General features: G+C 35.1%; 5 protein-coding genes across 5 annotated transcripts; 2 read left to right on the plus strand and 3 right to left on the minus strand.

Moving 5' to 3' along the window:
• On the plus strand, positions 5,880–6,812 carry LOC104779004 (glutamic acid-rich protein-like). The gene has a single exon (XM_010503402.1). The coding sequence runs from the start codon at positions 5,880–5,882 to the stop codon at positions 6,810–6,812; it is 933 nt and encodes a 310-aa protein (XP_010501704.1).
• Positions 7,146–7,701, minus strand: LOC109130558 (uncharacterized protein At1g43920, Chloroplastic-like). The gene is made up of 3 exons (XM_019240243.1): positions 7,528–7,701; positions 7,319–7,429; positions 7,146–7,193 (listed from the first exon to the last, which is right to left on the minus strand). The coding sequence occupies exons 1-3, from the start codon at positions 7,699–7,701 to the stop codon at positions 7,146–7,148; spliced, it is 333 nt and encodes a 110-aa protein (XP_019095788.1).
• LOC104777173 (LOB domain-containing protein 4-like) lies at positions 16,632–18,131 on the plus strand. Its single transcript, XM_010501382.1, has 2 exons — positions 16,632–16,949; positions 17,441–18,131. Exons 1-2 carry the CDS (start codon positions 16,773–16,775, stop codon positions 17,780–17,782), a joined length of 519 nt encoding a protein of 172 aa, XP_010499684.1. The 5' UTR covers positions 16,632–16,772; the 3' UTR covers positions 17,783–18,131.
• LOC104777174 (photosystem I reaction center subunit III, chloroplastic-like) lies at positions 18,738–19,807 on the minus strand. Its single transcript, XM_010501383.1, has 2 exons — positions 19,348–19,807; positions 18,738–19,199 (listed from the first exon to the last, which is right to left on the minus strand). Exons 1-2 carry the CDS (start codon positions 19,692–19,694, stop codon positions 18,890–18,892), a joined length of 657 nt encoding a protein of 218 aa, XP_010499685.1. The 5' UTR covers positions 19,695–19,807; the 3' UTR covers positions 18,738–18,889.
• LOC109131146 lies at positions 22,926–23,472 on the minus strand. Its single transcript, XM_019241804.1, has one exon. The coding sequence runs from the start codon at positions 23,334–23,336 to the stop codon at positions 23,112–23,114; it is 225 nt and encodes a 74-aa protein (XP_019097349.1). The 5' UTR covers positions 23,337–23,472; the 3' UTR covers positions 22,926–23,111.

Genomic DNA, 23,722 nt, shown 5'->3' on the forward strand with positions numbered 1-23,722 from the left:
GAAGAATATTTTATTGGGCCAATGTTTGATTTAATTAGCCCACGATCGAAAAGTCTATTGTGAGAAGGTGATTGAAAAGTGTATTGCAGCTTCTAGAGACATAGAGGGTTTCAAAGTTTTTTTTTGGAGATGATGGATATGTGTGAATACGTTGTGGATTTGCTTGAGAACATAGAGATTCTTCTTCTCTTCGTTTCGTCAACCGATAAAAGCAATTTTAAATCCTGGATTTCTTAAACTTGTTAGGATTTAGAGTTCATGATTGGCTCGACGAAAGGTCTTGTGGCGACGTGAGAAAACATCGGTGGTTTAAAGGGTTGAAAGGTAAGGATGTAGCTGTCTTTGACTAAGAAAAGAGGAATTAAGGTTTATAACAAGATTGGCACAAGTTCATGAAACCATTAGAGAGAGACGAAGACTAAGATATTGCTAGCAAAATATCTCTCTGGAATTGTTAACTAAATTTGAAATCAGGAAAGAAGCTATGTTCTGGAATTCGACTAAATTTTTTATTTAATGAAACGAGGTGACCGGAGATTTGCGGTAGCAGCTAAGTTGCATAACCGATAGTGTTCATTGGATCTTCAGCTGAACATCTTACAATTGTGGTTGAGAAGGTTTGGGAGTAAGATATTCAGTAGTAAGGATGAAAGGCATCAGAGAGTTCAAAGAAGAAGACGAAGTGGATGGTTCAACGGTGTCGAAAGGGTCATTGGACAATGCAGTGGTGTCAATCGGAATCACATCGCAAAAAAGTGTTTTTGTGAATTGGTGGTTGATCAGTTTTTGTGAAATCTAAAAGAAGAAGCCGGTCAATGTGTTACAAGCTTGTGTGGGGTATGATTTGGAGGTTTAGAGGTTTCGTATGTGACTTTTGGGATTTTTGATGATTGTTTGTTTCCTCAGGTGAAGTCAGCTGACGTATTTTTTGATTTGTTATATGTGTGTCGTGGCTCGGATGTTTCCCTTATTGAGACACACAATCAATAAAAGGGAGAAGTGAATTACCTGTGTCTGGACTGTGGAGAGCATAGAGTCTCCATGAAGAACAATCGAGATGGTGAGGGTTTGACTAACCGGAAGAAACTGACGTGAAGCATCAGCTCTATTGAAGAGGGAAACAATAGTTATTGCACTCTAAGCACCTGCAGAAGAAGAAAGAAGGAAATAAAAAATTCATGAAGAATGAGAGCACGAGGGAGATCTGAGACAGAGAGAGAGAGTGACAAAGAAAACTGAAAGCTTGTGAAGATTGAAGCAATGAGAGAGCAAGGGAACTCACCAACGAGTTCTGTCAATGACATGAAAGAGATTCACGAACCGATCGAGAAGAAGTAGCGTGTGGGATCAAATTTCCTAGTTTGGCCTTTGGGAATTCAGCTAATGAACCAAGAGGGAGTGTTGGAATTTGATTCATTGCTTAATCCTACAAAAGAGAAACAAAAGAAGAGTGAACAGATGCAAGAAGAAGAAGACGAATCGTAAGAATGATGAAAGGAAGAAGTTTCCGGGAAGAAGTTTCCGGGATTCAAGAACAGTTTTCTTTCTAGGGTCGGTACTTTCTTCTTCGGTTACTATTGATACAGACCTCTGATTGAAGCTACAAAAGGTGTTCTGAAAACTTGAGAGAGAGATCTTTCCAATGATATAAATATTGTCATCTGATTCCTTGTGGTTTATTGGGAAGTTGCTTTCAAAGTTGGACTGCTTGCAGGTTGCATCATTCTGGATCTGTTCTGGGAAAATAGCCGTAACATTCAAACCGTAGATGGAAATCGTGATCTGTTTTCTCTTGTGTCTTCATATGACTATTATTGATATTCCCACAAAATTTCATAATTTTCTGGGTTGGTTTGCTACTCCATTGTGCTATGCATCAGAACTGATGAAAAATGCAGAATTTTAGTTGTCTCAAAACAAGAAGTTGTGAAGAAATATATTGAAGGTTAGATTAGAGAGCATAATTTCAGAAGAGATGATCATCTTTTCAGCTTGTAAACAGGTATGTGTGATTAACAAAATTCATAAAGAAGATTGTGTGGTTGAAGAGATTAAAAGAGATCACAAAGGAAAAGTTGAGTTGTTTGGGAAAAAAAGAAAGGGACAAGGAGATATGATCTGCATCATCAAGGTTGAAGTATTTGAAGATTTCTTTTGATGAAAAAGGAGAATATGTTCTACTTAGTGATTATCATAAGTTCAGTCATAAGTTTTCAAAGGAAATTTGCAAGGAGATATAGAGCTCATTTGAAAAAAAAATCCTATGAGAAGCTGATTGGGATCAATCTAAGATGTGTCCGTTGCAGTCACAAAGACTAGAAAGACTAAGGTGAAGTCTCTATCGATTTAAGTCTCCGTGGAAATTGTGAGTATTAAAGATTGTTCATAAGTTGAATCTTGTTTAAGATAAGCATCGAAGAATGGAGGCGATGAAGATAGTGTTCGACGACATCAAAAGGGGATCAATCTTGAAATAAAATAAGATATAAGAGAATGTGTGGAGAATGGGCAAGTGGAAGTCAAACATGTTCCCAGGAGTGAGCAAAATGTGGATATTTTGACTAAAGCACTTGGAAGAAACAAGTTTAAAGAAATGAGGGATCTCATTGGCAAGAGAGTTTTTGAAAAAAAAGAGTTCAAGCTTAAGTGGGAGAATGTTGACATAAGCTTGAAGATAGCTTGAGGTGCAAGCTATACTTATCCTACCGAGTTATGGAATTAGGATTAGTTCTATTTAGGAGTTATTTAAATATGTTAGTTTATCGGTTTAGAATATGAAAGTTGTCAATTCTAGGGTTCAGAAATTCTTATAAATATCAAGAGGATGTTTCATAAAGAGATGCGCGCCTTAGGGTTCACACATGGTGTGTTGCGTTGCCCCATCAGATACAATTGATGATGCAACTTTTCTAGCTAATAAATTTTGGACTTAGTCCCGGGGATATAAGTTATCCGAACCCCGTTAACAAAGTTCGTGTATTCTCGTACTTTAACATATACATCTATCCACATATAAGTCTTATAACAAAATAATTAATTGAAAAGAGCTCTTGTAATTACATTAGTAAAATATGTATAATATAATGGCACCTTAAAATAATCTCTTTGACCAATGAGATTAGCTTGCATTAAGGTAAGTTAATTAAACTTGACAAGACGTGAAACGGTGAAAGTAAAGAAGGATATGTGCATGCATTGTCGTCGATCTTGTTGTATCTTCTTTAATTTTTTGCTCAAGATTACAACATATTTGTCGGCTCGACCACAATAATTCCTCAGATAAAATAATTGATAGTTTATTTGTATTTTTATAAATCGCAATGATTTACAATTACATTGTGAAAATATGCATGATTTGGTAAAATAAGTTAAAGAATCCGATTATAAAAAAAATCACAACAAATAGTTTCTTCATGATTGCATATTTACAATATGTATATGTATATACAACCTCTTTTTACATTAATTAAAATTATATTGTATTTGCTATAATCTTTCAATATTTTATAGATTAAAATTTTAATTGCAAAATTCAATATGGTAGCATATGTGAAGAGTATTAATACTTTATTTATGTCACTGAATTACAATATTTTGTTTGTTTGCACAGAAACGCAAGTATTTATTCAGTTAAAATTATGAATTAAAAAAATCATCAAAATTTGACTTCTAACAATTAATAATCAATGATATAATAAAAGTGATTTAATATAAAGTAAGCAAAAACAAACACAAAAAAATTACATGTGTAATATATGTATATTTATATTACATTAACCTTAGTAACTTTGTCAAACTGATAACTATGCTAATTTTTTTTTTAACTGGACTATTTAAGTTTTAAAAATAATAGTTAATAACGTTTCTATTTCTATTTCTTAGAAAATATTTTATCATTCCTAAATTGTTTTAGTAACATTTTAAAAACTTTTTTTACAGAGTGGAGTATCTTATCTAGTATTTTGTTGTGCTGACCTAATCATTGAAGTAATTACTTACTGAATTTGGTTTATGTACTGAGAAACTCAAAGGTTGAGAATTTCATTATTGTTGATATATTTTTCACATTATGCTTAAACGACAAGGCACTAAACTCTCCATGATGTCACCCTCCAACAATTATGTTTCCAAATTCACCATTGCGGTCACCAAAAGCTAACTTTTCTTCTTCTATTTATCTCAATACTGAAAAAAGAAAGAAAACAACTTCCAAAAGATTCCACCTCCCTTCAAAAATATTTCGACATATCTTCGATAATACTAAGAAAATAAAAAGTAGATGGCGTCGAAGATTTTGGGGTTTTGACTTAGACAGGATATTGATTCTACGATATATATATATATATATAATTAAATAATTATCTAAGTTAATGACATAGTTTTTAGATCTACAATGTAAGAAAACAGCTTAACCAACAATTTTTTAAAAATCAGACAACGTTATATAAATAAGTTATAAGTTGAATCACATCCGGCTTGACCTAAAGCCTAACTAATTGGAGCTTTAACATTATTGTTCATTAAATATATGAGGACATCAAATTTTTTTAAAATATATATGTTGTGGAGTAGTGGTTGAGTTCAACTTTCTTGACTATAAAGAGCATATTTTGAGTCTAAAATTTGTAGATTTGAATTTTCTAAAAAATTATGTTTCTAAACTGAAAATACCTTGTATTTAAGTACTATGTGTACGCTTGTTTTTTGGCGAAAGATCAAACAAACATTGCCAAAGCAACCACAACCTTGCATGACCACTATGGCTAAATTAAGATAGAAGACTTTAGTTAGATTAATTGAGTTTCAATTCAGAATAAACCATTGAAATTTACTTTGTTCGAGCTTGATTTTGTATACTTTATATGAAATATGAACTCATGAGTCATGACCGTAAAGGATTATTTCCATATGTGCGTAGTCAAAAACGATTAGAATGCCTAGAATATCAATGTAAATTTTATCAACGACACTCTTCAAAGCGCCGTCGAATCAAAATTTAGAGTTATATTTAAAGGTGTTTAGGAAGAAAGTGAAGTATGGGGCTCAATCTCACGTACGTGCACTTGATGAACATGCATGTAGTAATAGTCAGATAACGCTACAAACATCCCTACTTTGCTTTCAGAACTTAGTGAAACTATAGCAGATATTGAGTCTCCAAAAAGTGTTAACGTGAAGAACGAGCCAAAAAATTCCAGCATGATAGTGTATCTATATCACTATATGACATTTTCATGAAGGAGCAATGAGGTATCACAAACTAAATATACTATAGGATTTAAATCACATATATGAGACTTCTTTTATCCTTTTAGCATCTTTGTTACCAGTTAGTAGTTAGCCAGTTCATTTTTTCTTGATTGTGCCAGTTATATCTCCCAAGATTGTTTGACCAATAATCGTAGTAGATTGATAAGGGACTGGGACGATACAAAACTTAAAAAGTTATAAAATAAAATGTAAGATATCCACTAATTTGTCCACGTTGTGGCTTTTGCTCACGAAAGTATAACCAAGTTAACTGACGATTATTGGGAAAAATGCCATAAAAATTCCAAAAAGTTTCAAAATTGGGATAAAATAATTCCAATTTTGGAGATGCCATTTTAATTTCCAATTTTGGGTTGACTTATAAAAAAATAGAAAACTTTCTTTGACTTCGCCGTTTTAGGCACGCAATTAAATCTCCGTTAGAAGCTAATAGACGAGGTTAACAAACCGTTAACGGTTACCGTTTAGCCAAAACGACGACGACTTATAAACGAGAAAATTCCCAAATTGAATCCAATTCTCGAATCGAAATCATAATCCTTAACCCCAAAAAAAAAAAAAAATCCCAATTCTCTCAAATTCTCTCCCAATTCTCTCGAGTTCTCTTCATGGCGAGGACCCGTGGAGGAAAGAACACTTTTGTTCCGCCGCCGCGGTCGTTGCGATTGACGATGAATACTCCAGAGAAAGACTCGATTCAAACAAGATCTGAAGCCGAGACGGTTGAGATTCTGTCTGATACTGAGGCGGATCGAATCGAAGAGATGAGTGAGAAGGATGGACCTGAGGCTGATCGAATCGAAGAGGAGAATGAGAAGGATGGTTCTGATGGTACTGAGGCTGAGCGATTCATAGAGGAGAAGAATGGGAACGATGGACTTGAGGCGGAGCGAATCAAAGTGGAGACTGAAAAGGATGGTCCTGAGGCTGAGCGACTCGTAGAGGAGAATAAGAAGGATGGTCTTGATGCGGATCGAATCGAAGAAGAGAATGAGAAGGATGGTCCTGAGATGGATCGAATCGAAGTGGAGACTGCGAAGGATGGTCCGGCTGAGCGATTCGTAGAGGAGACAGCCAAGGATCAAAACAGTAAGGCAGTTCCTAAACGTAAACGAAAAAGGAAGATTGCTGAAGATATCGAAGATGATCGTGCCGTGAGTGGAGATGATTGTGAGGTTGTTGGTGATGAAGACTGTGATGAGGTTCGATATGCAGACGAAGGTAACCGTGAAGAAGATCTTGAAGATCAAAGATGGAGCATTGTAGCGGTTCCAGAAAGATATTGCGAGCCAAATGTAGATTATGTAGAAGAAAGAGACAACGATAATATTGGTATAGAGGAAGAGAATTTTGATGATTTTGAAGCTGAATTTGGGTCGGATGCGAGAGAGGACGATGGAGACGAGATTGATGGAGACGATAGTGGAGATGATATATGGGATGAGGAGAGGATTCCTGATCTCTTTCATATAGTGACGATGATGAAGATTGCGACGAAGAATGTGCTGTTCCACAAGATGAAGACCCGGAAGAGATTCTGAGTTTGGGTAGAACTCATCTGGGCGGATCACAGAGAAGTTCACAACGAGGAGGCTGGGCACCATGGTCAAATCAAGAACTCAGTCAGATCAAGAACTCATTTGGGCGGATCACAGGGAAGTTCACAGCGAGGAGGCTGGGCACCATGGTTTGAATGTTCACGCTAAACTTCAGGGTCGGGTTTCGTTTGGATTATGTTTTTTTTTTGTGTTTGGATTGCTTTTTGTCCTTTTGTTTGTATCAAAACATGTTCTATCATGATTGAGACACAATTCAAACAAGAGATATCCATTACTTTTGAGATCAAACAAGTTTATGATCAAACAAGAAATACATTAAGCTCTTTTTGATAACCTAACATAAAGGTCTTCTGATTTCCTTGCCTGAACAATACAAAACTACACAAAATGGTCATAACACAAAGCCAAACAAAACCGATTTTGAAGCACATCATAAACTTGCGTAGTTCTTTTTTGTTGGCCATGTCTTCTTCGTTTAATTCTTTCACCATAGCATCTATCTCATTGACCTCTGCTTTGATTTTGCTAATCTCATTTGCAATTATGGATAGTCTTGGTAAGGCATCTTGTACTTCTTCAAACACGGCATCCTCCACCCACTTGAACAAATGATTATAATGTACAATTAAATGAAATATAGTTAGCTTACCATGATTATGAAGCCGAATTTGAACTGCACGAATTGACATATACTTACATCCCTTTTGCTTGTCCACGTATTGACATCTCGTTTGCTTACACAACGAAAGAATGGTCGTCCCGGGTTCTCTTGAGTTTTAGATGTAAATATCTTCACATCTAAGCCACACGCACACTTGGACGGCACACCACGCTCACCTACGCCACCGGATGTGATAGAACTCGAACTCATCGGAAAAGAGAGAGATTGAGAATCGATTTGGGGGTTTGAAAAATAAAACCTATAAATTGATTTGGGGATTCTTATTTTCTTCAGTGTTTTCTCGTTTATAAGTCGTCGTCGTTTTGGCTAAACGGAAGCCGTTAACGGTTTGTTAACCCTGTCTATTAGCTTCTAACGGAGATTTAACCACGTGTCTAAAACGGCGAAGTCAAAGAAAGTTTCTTATTTTTAGGATAAGTCAACCCAAAGTTGGGGATTAAAATGACATCTCCAAAGTTGGGGATTATTTTGTTCCAATTTTGAAACTTTGGGATTTTTATGGCATTTTTCCGAATGATTATTGGACCGTCAATCTTGTTTTTTTTTTCTAAAAGAATAAGGGTGTGACTGAATGTACTATTTAGAAGGAAAAGGAAGAAAAGAAAACAGTGTTACTAGTTTGATTAGGATCAGAAAACAAAAAAATTAGCAAATACAATTATAGATTTATATATCCAAATATTATTTGTTAGATTTTATAACATAAATTGTGAACGTTAATGCTGTCGACGAAAACTTCATTGTGAAGTAGGGACCATAATGATACGGAAGTGATCTTCTGCTTAATTAATTGCTATTTTAAAATCTACGACCAATTCTTTCCAATCTAGTTCTTTTTTTCATATTTTTGTTAATTTATTTATATAAATTTCCATCAACCGAAAGAGCTTTTCTTTTAAATTGCTTTATTTCTTTTTCATGCTCTTTCAACCGTCAAAGTAACGTCTCTAGTCTCTTTCTCTACTTCAATTAACAGTCTTCTGCTCTCTCCTTCTTTTGTATCTTTTCTCTTCTTCTTTTTTGAACCTGTTGCCTTGAGGAACTAAGTGTTGAAACATATATAGTAGTTTAGTACTAAGAGATGTATTCCGTAACATATTCTCACACACACAAATATAGTCTGAACATTGTCTTATGATTTTTATTTTTAAGAAAACGAAACGGTGAAATATATATGATTAATAAATATCGTGAAGGGTTTTCTAAACCATTTCATCTGAATAAATTTTTGTTTGATGTAATAAAATTTAGTTTGATTGATTAAAGGGAAGCTAATGATCAGTCTCATGCTGAATACTTTGCTCATGAGAGTTGCTTTTTGACTTATATGTATAACTACCTTCTTGGGTTGATTAAACTATAAAAGAATTTCATTTTAAAAACGGTTTAGTTAGAATTAGAAAGGAGCACATTAATTTAGCCAAACAAAAAAATAAAATAGTACGGAACATAAGTCAGGGAGAGGTTACTAAAAAAAAAAGAATAGTAATAGGTAATCAGTAGGGTTGTTGTAGAGGACGTTCTTAACTTGACAAATTAACTACCACTGATTTCTATAATTACAGCAAGAGTTGACCTGTTGTAATAATTAACACTCATGATGATATATGTATGTACAATTTATCTATTGCATAAGCAGTTTTGCTGTTTGTACATGAGATTTCGTAAAAATGACTTATTCAAGGACCCCTTGTAATGATTTATACATATAATCTTCTTAAGTATACTTAAACCCAACGGTTGTCACAAAAATATTAAAAAATGTTAACATAAAGTTTTTAATACGGTTATAAAATAAAATATTTCGTGGATTCGAAATCTAAAAAAGTCACGTACGTTGCATATTAAATCATCCGTATAATAATATATGTCTAATCATCTGTTGTCTATTTGTAGATTGTTCAATATGGAAGGTGTTAATAGTAAATCATAATTTAATAACAGTTTAAACGAAAACGAGTAGCTACCTGCCGATGCCATATATATATTTTTTCCAATTGACAAATCAAAGATTTGGGATTGGAGAGGAAGAGATCTGTTGAAACCGACACATTCGGTCCAAAACATTACATCTTATAATTAAGTATGATTTAACGAAATGGTAAAATACATAAATCAAGCTTTTAGGTCATGTCACTGTTCCTATACGTCTGTGATCATAAAGCATGGAGTAAAATGTTTAAATTATACAAAAAAAAAGGCTGATTTAATTCATTAGTGAACTTTAATTTGTCGATGACCAATAAGAATGATGGAAAAGGGGCAAAAGCTACATAAGTGGTTATTGAAAGAGTCGACTGTTTGAAGTTTTGTCGGAAAGACACTCCACCATAATATAAATACAAATCTTATCACTAGTGGAAACTGTCGAGTGTGGAGTTCTCTTTTTTGCCTTCTAGATAAAACATTATTATCTTTCTAAATTCTTCCAAAATAATTTTGGATTTTTCTCTTCTTTCCTGTTGACATGAAATTTTTGGAGTCTTCTATATATCGACGCCAATGCAAAAGTTCACGGTGACTATAGTATGCTCTAGAGCAAATTCCGAACAGAAACCGATATTTGTAACATAGCTGATAGCTCTATTAAATACCAGAAATGATGAACACAAAGTTTAGATTTAATACTCAGAGAAAATAGAAATGTTCTCCACAATTCAACGTTCTTCATTTTCACGCTATATATATATATAGGAATTGATATCGAAAGCTGTGGGCGTCTTCTTTTCTAAGTTCTTGTTTATCTCTATTCTACGAAAATAATAGAGTGCACTGTAATATTTCTTTCAACTTTGTTTTTTGACTAGCGGATGACGAGACATATGGTTGCCCCCATTATAATATTTGTGTGTTTATTTTAAGGTTGTTTTCCTTTTTATAATTTATGACTTTTTATAAACAGTTAAAAAAAATGTTTACAAGTTAGGTATGGATAATCTTGATAATTGTAATTATGTATAAGAATATCTTCATATATATGGGAACATGTGAAATGACAAAAGTGTAGAAAAATTGCAGGTTTTGCAGGTTTTATAAGAACAAAGATGTAAATAAAAATTGTTCTCTAATTATTAACATTAGAAAAATTCCTCTCAAATCTAAAGTTCTCTCACAATTGCTCTCTCTTAAAACCTCAAGTCAATTTTTCAGAAACTCTTATGTTTGCCATAACTCGACGAGCATATATATAGTGAAAACCAAAACCTATTCCTAATAGGAAAACCACTATTGTCTAGATAACTCCTAGACAAGACTTGAGCCATATCTCTTTCCTAATCATAACTCGATTAGGACAAGGATTCCTTCTTCTTCAAGCTTCCTTCAAGTTTAATAACAACATTCTCCCCTTTAAGCTTGACTTCACTCTTCACATCACTCATTCCAATAAGATCCCTCATCTCCTTGAATTTGATTCTTTCTAGGGCCTTTGTCAAAATGTTTGCCTTCTGCTCACTTCCAGGGACATGTTCTACTTCTATTCTTCCATTCTCGACACACTCTCTGATGAAGTGAAACAACCTGTGTATGTGCTTTTTTAGTCCATGAAACACTGGATTTTTTGTTAGTGCTATCGCAGATTGATTGTCTAGACGTATTGTAACCTTCTCACAAGGTACACCTGTGATCTCACAAAGTAACTCTTGCAGCCAAATTGCCTGTTTCGCCGCTTCTGTTCCAGCCATGAACTCGGTTTCACAATAGGACAGAGCTACGATGTCTTGCTTCTGTGAACACCAAGTAATTGGACTTTCAACTAGATAAAAAATGTGACCAAAGGTACTCTTACCATCGTTTGGATCAACATTGTGACTGCTATCATTGTAACCTATTAATCTTGGTATCTTTGTTCTGCCGTATGTCAAACCAAGACTTATTATTCCCTTTAAGTATCGTAGACAGTGCTTCATGGCAGCTCCATGTGATTCTCTAGGACTCTGCATGTACCTGCTCAAAACTCCCACTGCAAAAGACAAGTCAGGTTGAGTATGGAGCAAATAACGTAGACATCCCACGTTTCTCCTATACCCTGTTGCATCAAACTCCTTCTCATTTTCAGCTTTGCACAATTGCAGACCCATCTCCATAGGTGTATGCACTAAATTGTAGTCTCTCATCCCTGCTTCTTCAAGAATTCTTTGTGCATATCGTGTCTGATTCAACGTTATTCCATGTTGATGTTGTGTCAATTCAATTCCCAAATAGTACGTTAACTTGCCTAGATCACTCCTTTCGAATTTGGATGACATCTCCTTCTTAAATTCTTTAATCGCCAACAGACTTGTCCCTGTCACAAAGAGATCATCGACATACACACCAATAACCAGCAAGTGTTCACCAAGCTTCTTTCGATACACTGAAAGGCTCCTTTGAGCATTTAACAAACTGCAGACCCAACAAGATCGTGTTTAACTTATTATTCCAGGCTCTAGGTGTTTGACGCAATCCATACAGTGCTTTGTTTAGCTTATAAACCTTCCCTTCACTTCCAGTGACTTGAAATCCTTCAGGTTGTGAGATATAGACTATTTCTTTAAGTTCACCGTGCAAAAAGGCTGTTTTAACATCAAGATGATGTATCTCCCATCCATGTGCTGCTGCAAGATCAACAAGCAATCTAATTGTCTCAATCCTAGCTACTGGACCAAAAACCTCCTCAAAGTCAACTCCATATTGTTGCACATAACCTTTGGCAACAAGTCTTGCTTTGTGTTTATTAATACTGCCATCTGAGTTTCTCTTTAGCTTAAACACCCACTTGAGTCCTATAGGTTTTGCTCCAACTGGTAAGTTAACAAGATCCCATGTTTCCAATTTTTCAATAGAACCAACCTCTTCTTCACAAGCATGTATCCATTCTTTTGACTCTTTTGCTTCTAGAAAATTTCTAGGTTCATTGTTTAAGCTTAGTAGTAACATCTCGCCTTCCTCTTCTGCTAACAACACATAATCTTAAAGATACTTCGGAGTATGCTTTTCTCTTTGTGATCTTCTCAATACAACCGGTGACATGTTTGGAGGTAACCAAACTTGATTGTCTAACTCTTCGTTCTCTTCTCTCTCCTCATTAACCTCTGATGCTTCATCAGATTCGACATTCTGCTCTGTCTCAGCTCCTCTGTTGTCTTCGTGTACCCCATGGTCTCCAAAACCGTCAGCCATGATTTTAAAGTTGTCATTGTTGTTTGACACAGTATTATCAACTTTCCAGTCCCAACCTTTGGTTTCGTCAAATATAACGTCTCTATTAACAATAATCTTCTTCGTGTAAGGATCAAACAGCCTATAAGCTTTCGAGTCAGGCTCTATTCCCAGATGAACGAGTATACGAGTCCTATCATCCAGCTTCCTCAAAGACGAAGAATCCACTTTTGCATATCCGATGCATCCAAAAACATGTATGTGATCGACGTTAGGTATCTTACCTCTGAATAATTCATAGGGTGTTCTGTCTTTAAGTGACCGTGTAGCTACTCTGTTAAGAAGGTAAGTTGAATGTCTCACAGCTTCTCCCCAAATGTAATTTGGCATCCCCATGTGCTTAAAAATACTTCTCGACATCTCCATCAAAGTTCTGTTTCGCCTCTCCACTACACCATTTTGTTGTGGTGTATAAGGCGTTGTAAGGTGTCTTTGAATGCCATTTTCTTCACAGAAGGAACTAAAATGAAAGGATACAAACTCTCCTCCTCTATCAGTTCTCAATGTTTGTATTTTGCTCTCCGTTTCCTTCTCTATCATCATCTTGAAGTTCTTAAACTTCTGAAACGCATTTCCCTTCTCCTTTAGCAGGATTGTACACATGTAGCGTGAGTAATCATCTATGAGAACAAAAATATATCGATTTTTAGCATTAGTACTTGGTGAAATAGGACCGCAGAGCTCACCGTGTATGAGCTCAAGCTTCCTAGTTGCCCGATAAGAAGTTGCTTGTGGAAAGACCTTCCGTGTTTGTTTACCCAATAAACACGAACTGCAGAGTTTCTTCTCAAGCGTAGTGTTTGGAGCACCATGTACTAGCCTCTTCGCAATCATAGAGTTCAAAGTGTCAAAGTTCACATGACCCATCCTAGTATGCCATTTACTCGCTTCGCTTATGTCTGTCAGATAAAGACATGTGTTATCCTTCAGACCCATTCTAACCTTGTAGAGTCTGTTTGGTGACCTCACTGCCTTGACAAGTAATTTTCCCTCATTATCCCTCATTGTTAAAAGTCCTTCTCTTAGTCTAATATCACATCCAGTTTCTGTAGCTTGACCCAGGCTGACAATGTTACTTTTCAAACCAGGTATGTAGTATACATCATTCATCTTTCTTGCTTTTCCATTTAGATCAACAAAGGATATGGTCCCTTTTCCTTTGATATCAATGCGAGAGTCATCTCCAAATCTAACTTTGCCTGTAACTGTCAAATCAAGTGAGTCAAAATACCTTCTATCCCCGGTCATGTGGTTACTAGCCCCATTATCGAGATACCAAACACTATCTCCATCTGCACTTGTCTCAAATTTGTTGGGAACACAACGTTTTTCATTCAGAAAAACTACTTCATGCATCAATAGCTCATCTGCGTTTTTTGTATCCTTTTCGACTTCTTGTGCTTCCTGCAATTTGAGTAATCGGTCTGGACAACTACTTGCATAGTGACCCATCTTGTCACATCTGAAACCCGTAATCTGTGAGGCATCTCTTCCTCCGTTGCGTCCTCGTCCTCTTCCTCGATAAGAATATCTTCCTCCTCTGCCTCTTCCTATGTAGCTTCCATTGTACTTGTACTGATTCTGGTTAGTGTAACTTGTTTGATTTGAATCAGCATTAGTAGCAGTGTTTGCATACATTAACTTGCTTTGTTCTTCTTGCGGTTCTTCGTCATCAAAGATCCTCTCTTCATAGGCCTTAAGCCGTCCAACAATATCCACAAAGCTTGTTGTATTCAAATCCAGTACTTGTTCCAAAGAGGCAACAATTTGAATATACTTTCTTCGAGGAATTGTTTTAAGAAACTTCTTAACTAATTTAGGTTCTTCAATGTCTGCTCCTAGTGCAGCTGATTTTGAAGCGATTTCAGATATCCTTCCAGAAAATTCATCAATAGTTTATGCATCCTTCATCTTTAATCTATCAAACTCAGTCATCAAGGTTTGCAACCTAGCTTCTCGAACTCGCTCAGCTCCAACGTGTCTGTTCTTGATTGCTAGCCATATCTTCTTGGCTGTATTAAGTTCTCCTACTTGTAGAATGAGTGTTTCAGGGATTGATTGAAACAATAACGCAATGGCAATGTCATTCTTTTCTTCGTCAATGGCCTCTGTGTTGATTGCTTCCCAAACCGTATTGACCCTAAGAACAAACTTCATTCTCATCGCCCAAACTGTGTAGTTTGTGGCAGTTAGCATAGGACACGAGATAGAAGAAGATCCACCTCCCTCTGTTGTTTTTGCTACCATGATTGTACCTTCGGATTCTGCCATTAGTTTTTTTTTCCTTTATAATGCCCTGATACCAAATATAGAAAAGTTGCAGGTTTTGCAGGTTTTATAAGAACAAAGATGTAAATAAGAATTGTTCTCTTATTATTAACTTTAGAAAAATTCCTCTCAAAACTAAAGTTCTCTCACAATTGCTCTCTCTTAAAATCTCAAGTCAATCTCTCAAAAACTTTTATGTTTGCCATAACTCGACAAGCATATATATAGTGAAAACCAAAACCTATTCCTAATAGGAAAACCACTATTATCTAGATAACTCCTAGACAAGACTTGAGTCATATCTCTTTCCTAATCATAACTCGATTAGGACAAAGATTCCTTTTTCTTCAAGCTTAACAACAACAAAAAGTTTCTTATATAAATGAAATCTTTTTTATGTTAAAGTTTGCACATGAAATTTAATATATAATTCGTTCATAATATTTTTGCATTTAGAAATATTTTAGTTTGTTGTCCAAAAAAAAGAAAATAAATATTTTAGTTTATATTCATATAGATGGACGATATATACATCACACGTCAAATAATATCCAAAAAAAACACCACAATAATCTACTTGATAATTTTGGATGTTTATGAACGCACACAAAAATGTGGCACTTATGAAATGGAACATGCTTTAAATTTTTATGATCAAAATATAAAAGCGTCTAGCCTAATAAGTAATAAGTGTTCAGTATTTTCACTTTGTATGGAAAAATAAGTTTTGATGTTTTAGAATATCAATATTTTGCCTTCTTTTTATATATAATATCAAAATAATGACATTTTCTTAAGAATACTGATGTATTGTCAGCGCATACATGCATGAATTGTCTTATTTTTGACTAAAGGTTATGATCAAACTGAAAATTTTCGTTGATATACAATTCCAAATTTTATATCTACTCTAATTCCTTAAATTGCTTCCAACAAATCCTAATTTCACCCTTCTCCAATATATTTAAGCAATGGAAAAATAAGTTTTATTTATTTATTAATAAAAAGTGGATTTCGAGTTTTTCTAATATGCCCTTCCTATGCAAATTCGAGGGACCACGTAGAAAGCTGTGAGAATCTCAATACACAAAAGATATAAGAAACAATGATTACATGCACAAGCACGAGGTCTTAAATTTCCTTATCCTATAAATATATTATATACACATTTTTATATAAAAGAGATGTAACAACATTCCAAAGAGAAAAACCTCCTTTAGCTAGTAGCTCTCTACAAAACATAACCAGAATAAACACAGACAAGTAAGAAAAAAATATTATGTATATATATATATAGGTCTATGTCTATAGAAAGAACTCCAAAATTGAAGTCCTCTATTCAAAACAATTGCCATGAAATTATTTTAATATCTCATTTGTAATTTGGTAAAATTTAAGACCAATGAGAATAGAGAATAAAACAAATAGTCTTTGGCGCCAAAAGAAAGAAAAAAAAAGTGGTCGTGTCACGTGATGTTTAATTAGCTTATTAATTAGGACCAGTAAAACAAAATTGAAGTGTTTTCCAAATCTCTAGGTCCCACTCTCAGATGTGCTGACTTTTTTTTTAATTTTCTTGTCTTAAATCATTTTATATATATAAATAAAATAAAATTAATTCAGTTTTAGCTCACTCTATAAATCTCCACAGATCCATCACACTTCACCCTAGACCCTCTTCCCAGTTCCCACACAGCTTTTTCTCCGATTTGACGATTGAGTTTTTTCAATCCAACGGTCCATAACAAAAAAAACTTTCACAATCCAAAGAACACGTGGCGTAGCAGCGAGTGATGAAAGAAAGTAGCCGGAAGCAAGGAGCGGCGTCACCGTGTGCGGCTTGTAAGCTTTTGCGGCGGCGGTGCGCTCAAGATTGTGTTTTCTCGCCGTATTTCCCGGCGGATGAGCCTCAGAAGTTTGCTAATGTTCATAGAGTGTTCGGTGCTAGCAACGTCAACAAGATGCTTCAGGTTTCTTCTTCTTCTTTTTCTCCTAAGAATAATTAGTTAAAAACGTGGTTAATCATATTTTGGGTTAGGTTAATTAGGAATAATTTTCTTGTTTCTTATGTTAGATGAGACATTACTATCATTTCCATAACTTTTTATTGACAACTACCAAATGGTCCGACCCATTTTATATTATAATATAAAACTAATTGAGGGATTTTAAACACTTAATTGTTGATATTTGCATTTTAAGAGTTTAAGAATATGTTTAGTGACATATACAATTGTTAGCTGATGTAATTTTCAACCACTTCTGTTAGCTGATGTAACCACTTTAACTTTTGTTAAATTGTGTAAATGATAGTTTTTTTTTTTTTTGTGCAACCTTGTAAATGATAGTATGATCTAACATTTTTCTTAGCTAGCTACTGTATAATATAAACTTGAGATGAATAGTCTTGTGAGATTGGTTGGTTTTAATGTCTAACAAGAATTTTTTTGAAACTCAACAGGAGTTATCCATCCACCAGCGTGGAGATGCAGTGAGCAGCATGGTTTACGAGGCTAATGCAAGAGTGAGGGATCCGGTTTACGGTTGCGTAGGAGCAATTTCTTCCCTCCAGCAACAAATCGATGTGTTGCAAGCTCAGCTAGCTCTAGCTCAAGCTGAAGTGGTGCATCTACGTGTGCGTCACTCGACTAATTTCCAGGGGCACGGACTATGCCCGGATAGCCCGAGTAGCAGCGGCTCACCGTCGTCGAAGCAAGTGAGTCCACAGGACAACAAGGGCATGTTTAGCCATATGGACATTGTGGATGAGGCCAGTTTGGGAGAGTCTATGTGGTCTTGCTAGTCAACACAAAAAGCTCTCCTTTTGCTACTACATTTCCTAATCTTTTATTTTGGAAATTTCGGGATTTATATATTTAAAGTAGGGGTAGGAAATGAAAATGCTCTGTTTTGACTAACAGAGTGAAATTATTAACATGATATATATAGTCTATAGATACATATAAAATACTACTAAGTTTATATTATTATATATGAGTATTTGTAATTTTGTATTTCGGGGGTATTTGGGATTTGGTGTACGTGAACCATGTACGACTTTGGACCATGATCGTCTAGGGTTATTATGATCATTTCAACTGAGGAGAGAACTTTGTTATTGACCTAATGTATATTTTGTTATTTGTGAAATATATATTTATCTCTTTCATATATACAGTATGATTTTATATTTAAGGAGCTCACAATGTGTGTCAGTGTGTATGAACATATTGATCGTTTAATGGTCGTGTTTAATACGTGCTGGCTAAGTCTAGCTTAGCATTTAACACCTTAGCATTTACCACTTACCACTTACCACTTACCACTTACCACTTAGCTCTTAGCTCCTAGCTCCTAGCTCCTTAGCACTTAGCTCGTAGCTCTTAGCACTATCTTCTTAATTAGACGACGAAAAAATCGGCTAATTTCTACGGCACATGTACTCCACACGCAACACCTTCATGTAAGTCACTGATATGCTTTTCGTATTTCCAAGTAAGTATGGGCTTGAATTTATTACCCAAGCTTATGACCCATTTGTTCTTCTTTGCCTGATAGAATCGCACATCAGTACATAATACTCTTCACATTCACATTCACATGAGCATGAGCATGAGCATGAGTCTTTGCCTGATCAAAGACTCATGTACCAATACGACTAAGGCCTCTTGTCAACTTCGATAAACCAAAGTTGGAGATGTATTTATGAATTATGACAATTGGTGAAATGAAATTTGCGGTGAGCTTGACAGAGCAAAGATTTTTAACCATGGTTCATTCTAAATGCGGCAATCCAAATTCCAATAGTTTTCGACAATGCATTGTTTTTTGCAATAGTTACAATGGAAAAGAAAACATAAGAGAGATTAGAGAGATAAAGAGTAAGCAAAAGCAGAAAGCAAAAGTTCTCTTAAACATCCTTAGCAATGAGATCGCCATTAATGAACTCTCTGTAGGCAGCAACGGGCCAAATGAAACCACGGAAGACGATCCGACTAGCCAAAGGAACATCGATGATGATCTCTTTCATCGCTGGTTTCTTCTCGCCACTAATAGCTCTCAAGTAGCTTCTTCCAACCCACCCGATCCATCCTGCAATGTAAAGGAACAGAATCCCTGGAGTAATGAACTCTCCCCAATGCCTCTGGTCTCCGTTCACTATCAAATGCGGTAAACCATCTGACCCGCACAACAGTCCGTACTTCCCGTAGTTGTCGAACCTAACCAAACCAAACCAAACATTTCTCTTTAGCTTATCATTCCAAAACAATCCAACAGTTTCATACATACTTACACTAGAAGCAACTAACACTAGAAACAAGAACAGAGGAAACAAAAAGCTCTGTTTCAAGAAAGAGTACGACGAACCTGCGTTTGGTTTTCTCGATCTGAGCGTTGAGAGCAAGAGCAGGAGCGCTCTCAGGAGCGTAAAGCTTGAGAGATGACTGAAGCTTCTTGACCTGTTGCTTCTCCCTTTTAGCGAACTGTTTCGAGTCCTTGCAAGGAGTCAGACCAGAGATGTCAGCAACAGCTGGCATCGGAGCTGAGAGGAGGATGGATGAGAGGGCGACGGCTGCGGAGAACGCTTTCATGGATTGTGGTGTTGATTTGTCATCGGAGCAGACGAATCTTGCGGAGGATTTAGGTACGGATTGAGTGAGAGATTTGTTAGATCTCGGGTTGAGAACGAGATTCGTAGGGATCGTGAGCGACATCACGCTTTCGGGTTCGTCGGATACTACTAGGAGGGGTTTGTTTTGGGATTCTGGGGGAGAAGAGAGGACCTTATGGGAGGAGCTTTAGATTCTTGGAGAGATTAGTGGAGGAAGAGGAAGATAAGAGAAGAGGTCTTGTGGTGATGATATGGCGTGTTTTTATTGGTTGGAAAGTAACATGTCACTGGATAAGAGATTTTGCCCGCGGATTTGTGTAATTTTTGTCATTTTTGATCTTAGAGATATGTGGACTACACACGACAGGACTTATCTTTTATTTTTAATACTATACAATATCATGTATATTTATATAATAAGATATATATATATATATGTAATTAATTATATATATTGTATACATAGTTGCACAAAACCAATCAAATACATATCCTAACATCATGTAAAAGGATATGTAGGTTTATAATTCTGATTTTTAACGCTGCAAAGTCTGGAAACTTTATTGGACAAACCACATACTCANGCTCTCTTCTCTCTTTTTTTTTTTTTTTTTTTTTTTTTTTTTTTGCTAAAAACATTCACGTTTGTAAAATGTTCGAACCAAAATCAAAGTCCAAAGAATGAAGTTGCTGTGTAAATGTTCAACTGATCCATGGTGTATTTTTCAATTAATATATTCCTGTCGTTCTTTTAAATTATTACTAGGTTTTACCCCGTCGTATACCACATTAAATTATTACTAGGTTTTACCCCGTCGTATACCACAGATCTATTATTTTTTAATTAATTTTTTTGATATAAAATATAGTTGATTATGCATGAGTTCATTGCTTAATTAATAGTATATGAGAGAAGCACATATTATAATGTTATGTTAGTAATATTAAAATATGGCACTAATATTAACTTGATTAATATATTTTATAATAATCACATCTTGGCATATTCTTATTTTGATTCTCAATTGATATTATTGGATTGATAGTATACATTTAAAGCTAATACGATCTTATCAAATATGTAAATATTTATTAAACGCAAATTAGATCTTTCCTAAGATGTTTATTAATTTGAATTAGTTGCTATATTATAGGGATGTGATTAAGAGGATGTGATTAAGAGGATGTGATTACAGAATTTGTTCTATTAATTCTTTTTGTCAAACTCGGCCCTAAAAATTCGACATTGCAAATTAGATATTTCCTAAGTTTATAAAATGCAAATTAGATATTTCCTAAGTTACAATGAGCATTGATTGGTTGTTATATTATAGGTATGTAATTAATAACAAATCGTCCCAAAATATTCAGCATATTAAGTAGAATCCAAATAATTGAATCGATTATAATTTTACTTAAAATCCGACCCGAAGTAGACAAAAAGTGATGGCACAAAATGTACTTTAAATCAAATCAAATATATATCCGTTTATAAAAATTCAAATCACATAATATGATGAAAAAGTCTAAATATTCTATTAACTTTATTTTTTAGATAGTAATTAAAAATTAAATATAAGATTAAATAAAAATGAAAGGAAAATTATATTTTAATCTAACATATTGATTTAAATTAGGTAGATATATTTTAGGAAATTAGTATTAGTATATAAAAAAATGATTGTGTTTGATTACAATAATTGTTGAGAATTTAGTTGAAACCTGTTTGGATACAAAGATTAAGATTAAGAGAGTATGGTGCAAAAATGTACTTTACATAGATTGTACGGAACGAAATGAAAACACGGGTTGAATTCAAATTAGTACATATTGGGCCTTTAATACCCAGAAGGGGACGAACCCACGAAAGCCTCTTAGCATGAGCTTCACGCGTATCCCACATCGGAAGACTGAAAAGGTTTGACAGTAGAAACGTCAATATAAATTAACTTCACTCTCCACAGCTTCAAACCTCGCAGCCATGTGGTGAGCACAAAGCGAACTATTCTTTCGCCTTTTACTAAAGAATACCGTGTGCCCTCCACGCTAAGTGGCATACGCCTATTTTTGGAGGGTTCTGCCTTTTGGTAGACCCAACATTATCTAGTCTGAATTTCTTTAAAGTCTCTTAAAAATGAGAGCTATCACTACTGAATTAGTACTGGTGCACTAACTTAATAGTTATACAAGTACCAACGAAAGGTTATGCTGAATTTGCTTTTCTTAGTCCTTTGTGATTACTCTCTGTTCACAAACATTATAAGCTTTTGAGTCTTGGACAATTACCTCTAGTTACATTCCCTTATATCTATCTATATCCCAACTCCAATAATTCCAAAGGTCGTCATTAGCTTCGGTCAATGAGTTTATCTCAATCTATAAACCGCTCAAACAGCTCTCCAACTTGCAGAACCTAAGCAACAATCCTCAGCTTTTACAAACCAGTCATACCAATGCTTTGCGACGTATTCATACACTGAGTCTCTCGGAGGAGTTGGAACTATGGAGAAAGCGTTCAATGCGGAATAAGGTAGAGATAAGTATGATACCACTCGAAGTGCAGCTGCAGAGTCAAAAGATGCAGAAACAAAGAGGTCAAATCCCTGCTTTGGTTACAGAGCTATGGATTTTAACAACATGTTAACTACGGAATCAACTACATAGACTAACTATAGCTGAATCCATCTACCATAATGAACCAATTGGGCGAACTTAAACTAGGAGGAGTTATTCTCTTAGTAACTTAGAGACCTACTTCTCAGTGCAGATGTTTTCAGCTCAATCTTTACCAATCACGTAACTATGAAACTTGAAAGCAATTATCTCAAGATTTATACAACGGTTGATCCTTAATGGTAAAGTCAGAGACCTTCAATAATGAAGATCCGAACATCCTCTCTAGTGACACTGCTCACTTATAGAAAAGGCTCAGCTGCTTTTAGACTGAAGACAACATAACTTTATCTTACTTGTTAGCTTCGTTTATCCACTTCACACTTACATTGAACAAAATTACTCAGATACAGACAAACTATTCAATCTAGAAGACAATCCTTCTTAGAGTACTAGTATCCTTAGCACACTTACACCAACCAATGCTAATTACAAAAAGAAATTTCCACAAATTTTTCTCTTCAAGATGTTTCAAAATTTCCTACCACAATATCTCTGGTTCAAGTCAATTCAATGCTACAAGAAAAACATATTAAGCAATCTGCATTTCCTTCTTCTACTTCCAGAATTCGAAATCACATTATCACAATTCATGTTTATTTTTCCTTTTCTGGTAAACATATCACAATTCCGGTTAACCAATGAACTGTAAAACATGAAGTTCCCATACAGAAATTGACCGGTTTCTCATTAAATTCATGTTCAAACCAAATTATAAGGAACCACCATACTAGGCTTTCTTTATTATTTACATCAAAGAGATAAAGGAAAATACACAAATTACAGAAAAAGATTACATTGAATACAACAAAAAAGCAATAGAGACGAACAATGAGAGAGAAAAGTATTAGACGTTGTGAGAGTTGTTGTTGTCTGGCTTGGCGTGATGAGGAGACAACGGCGGAGAGGAGGATGCGGCTATTGCACCTGGAGGCGGAGCAGGAGCTCCATACACTTGTGGATTAGTTCGGATCTCACGGCGGCCGCGAGATTTGCCTAGGAAGTAGCAGCCGAATCCAAGAAGAAGACACAAGAATATTATAGGAAGAGATATGATCACCACCAAACCCATCTTGAGATCTCTAGTTTCAAATATTTTTTCTGATTGTTTTTGTTTCTTGAACTCTTGGTATTGCTTTGATTCTACTTCTTGTAGATGTGTATATATATATATGTATGATTTTGTGGGAGGCTCTGGAAGGATCTGATTCTGTCCGCAACGTTTATGTCTTGTAAAGCTTTAATAAAGCCTTAACGTTTAGATCTCAACGGTCACTTTTTGTTTGTTTGTGGTCCCTGTAATAATACGTTTTCTTCTATAGTGTTTTGTTTTAGCTTTCATATAAGTTTAAGATTAAATTTTTTCACTAAAAAGAAAAAAGATTATTCATGAGCAGATTTGAACTTAAGATGTAACAAAATAAATCCCAAGTAAAATACATGCTTTATGTTGTGACA

This window comes from Camelina sativa, chromosome 3 (assembly GCF_000633955.1).
Source record: "Camelina sativa cultivar DH55 chromosome 3, Cs, whole genome shotgun sequence".
NCBI lineage: Eukaryota > Viridiplantae > Streptophyta > Magnoliopsida > Brassicales > Brassicaceae > Camelina > Camelina sativa.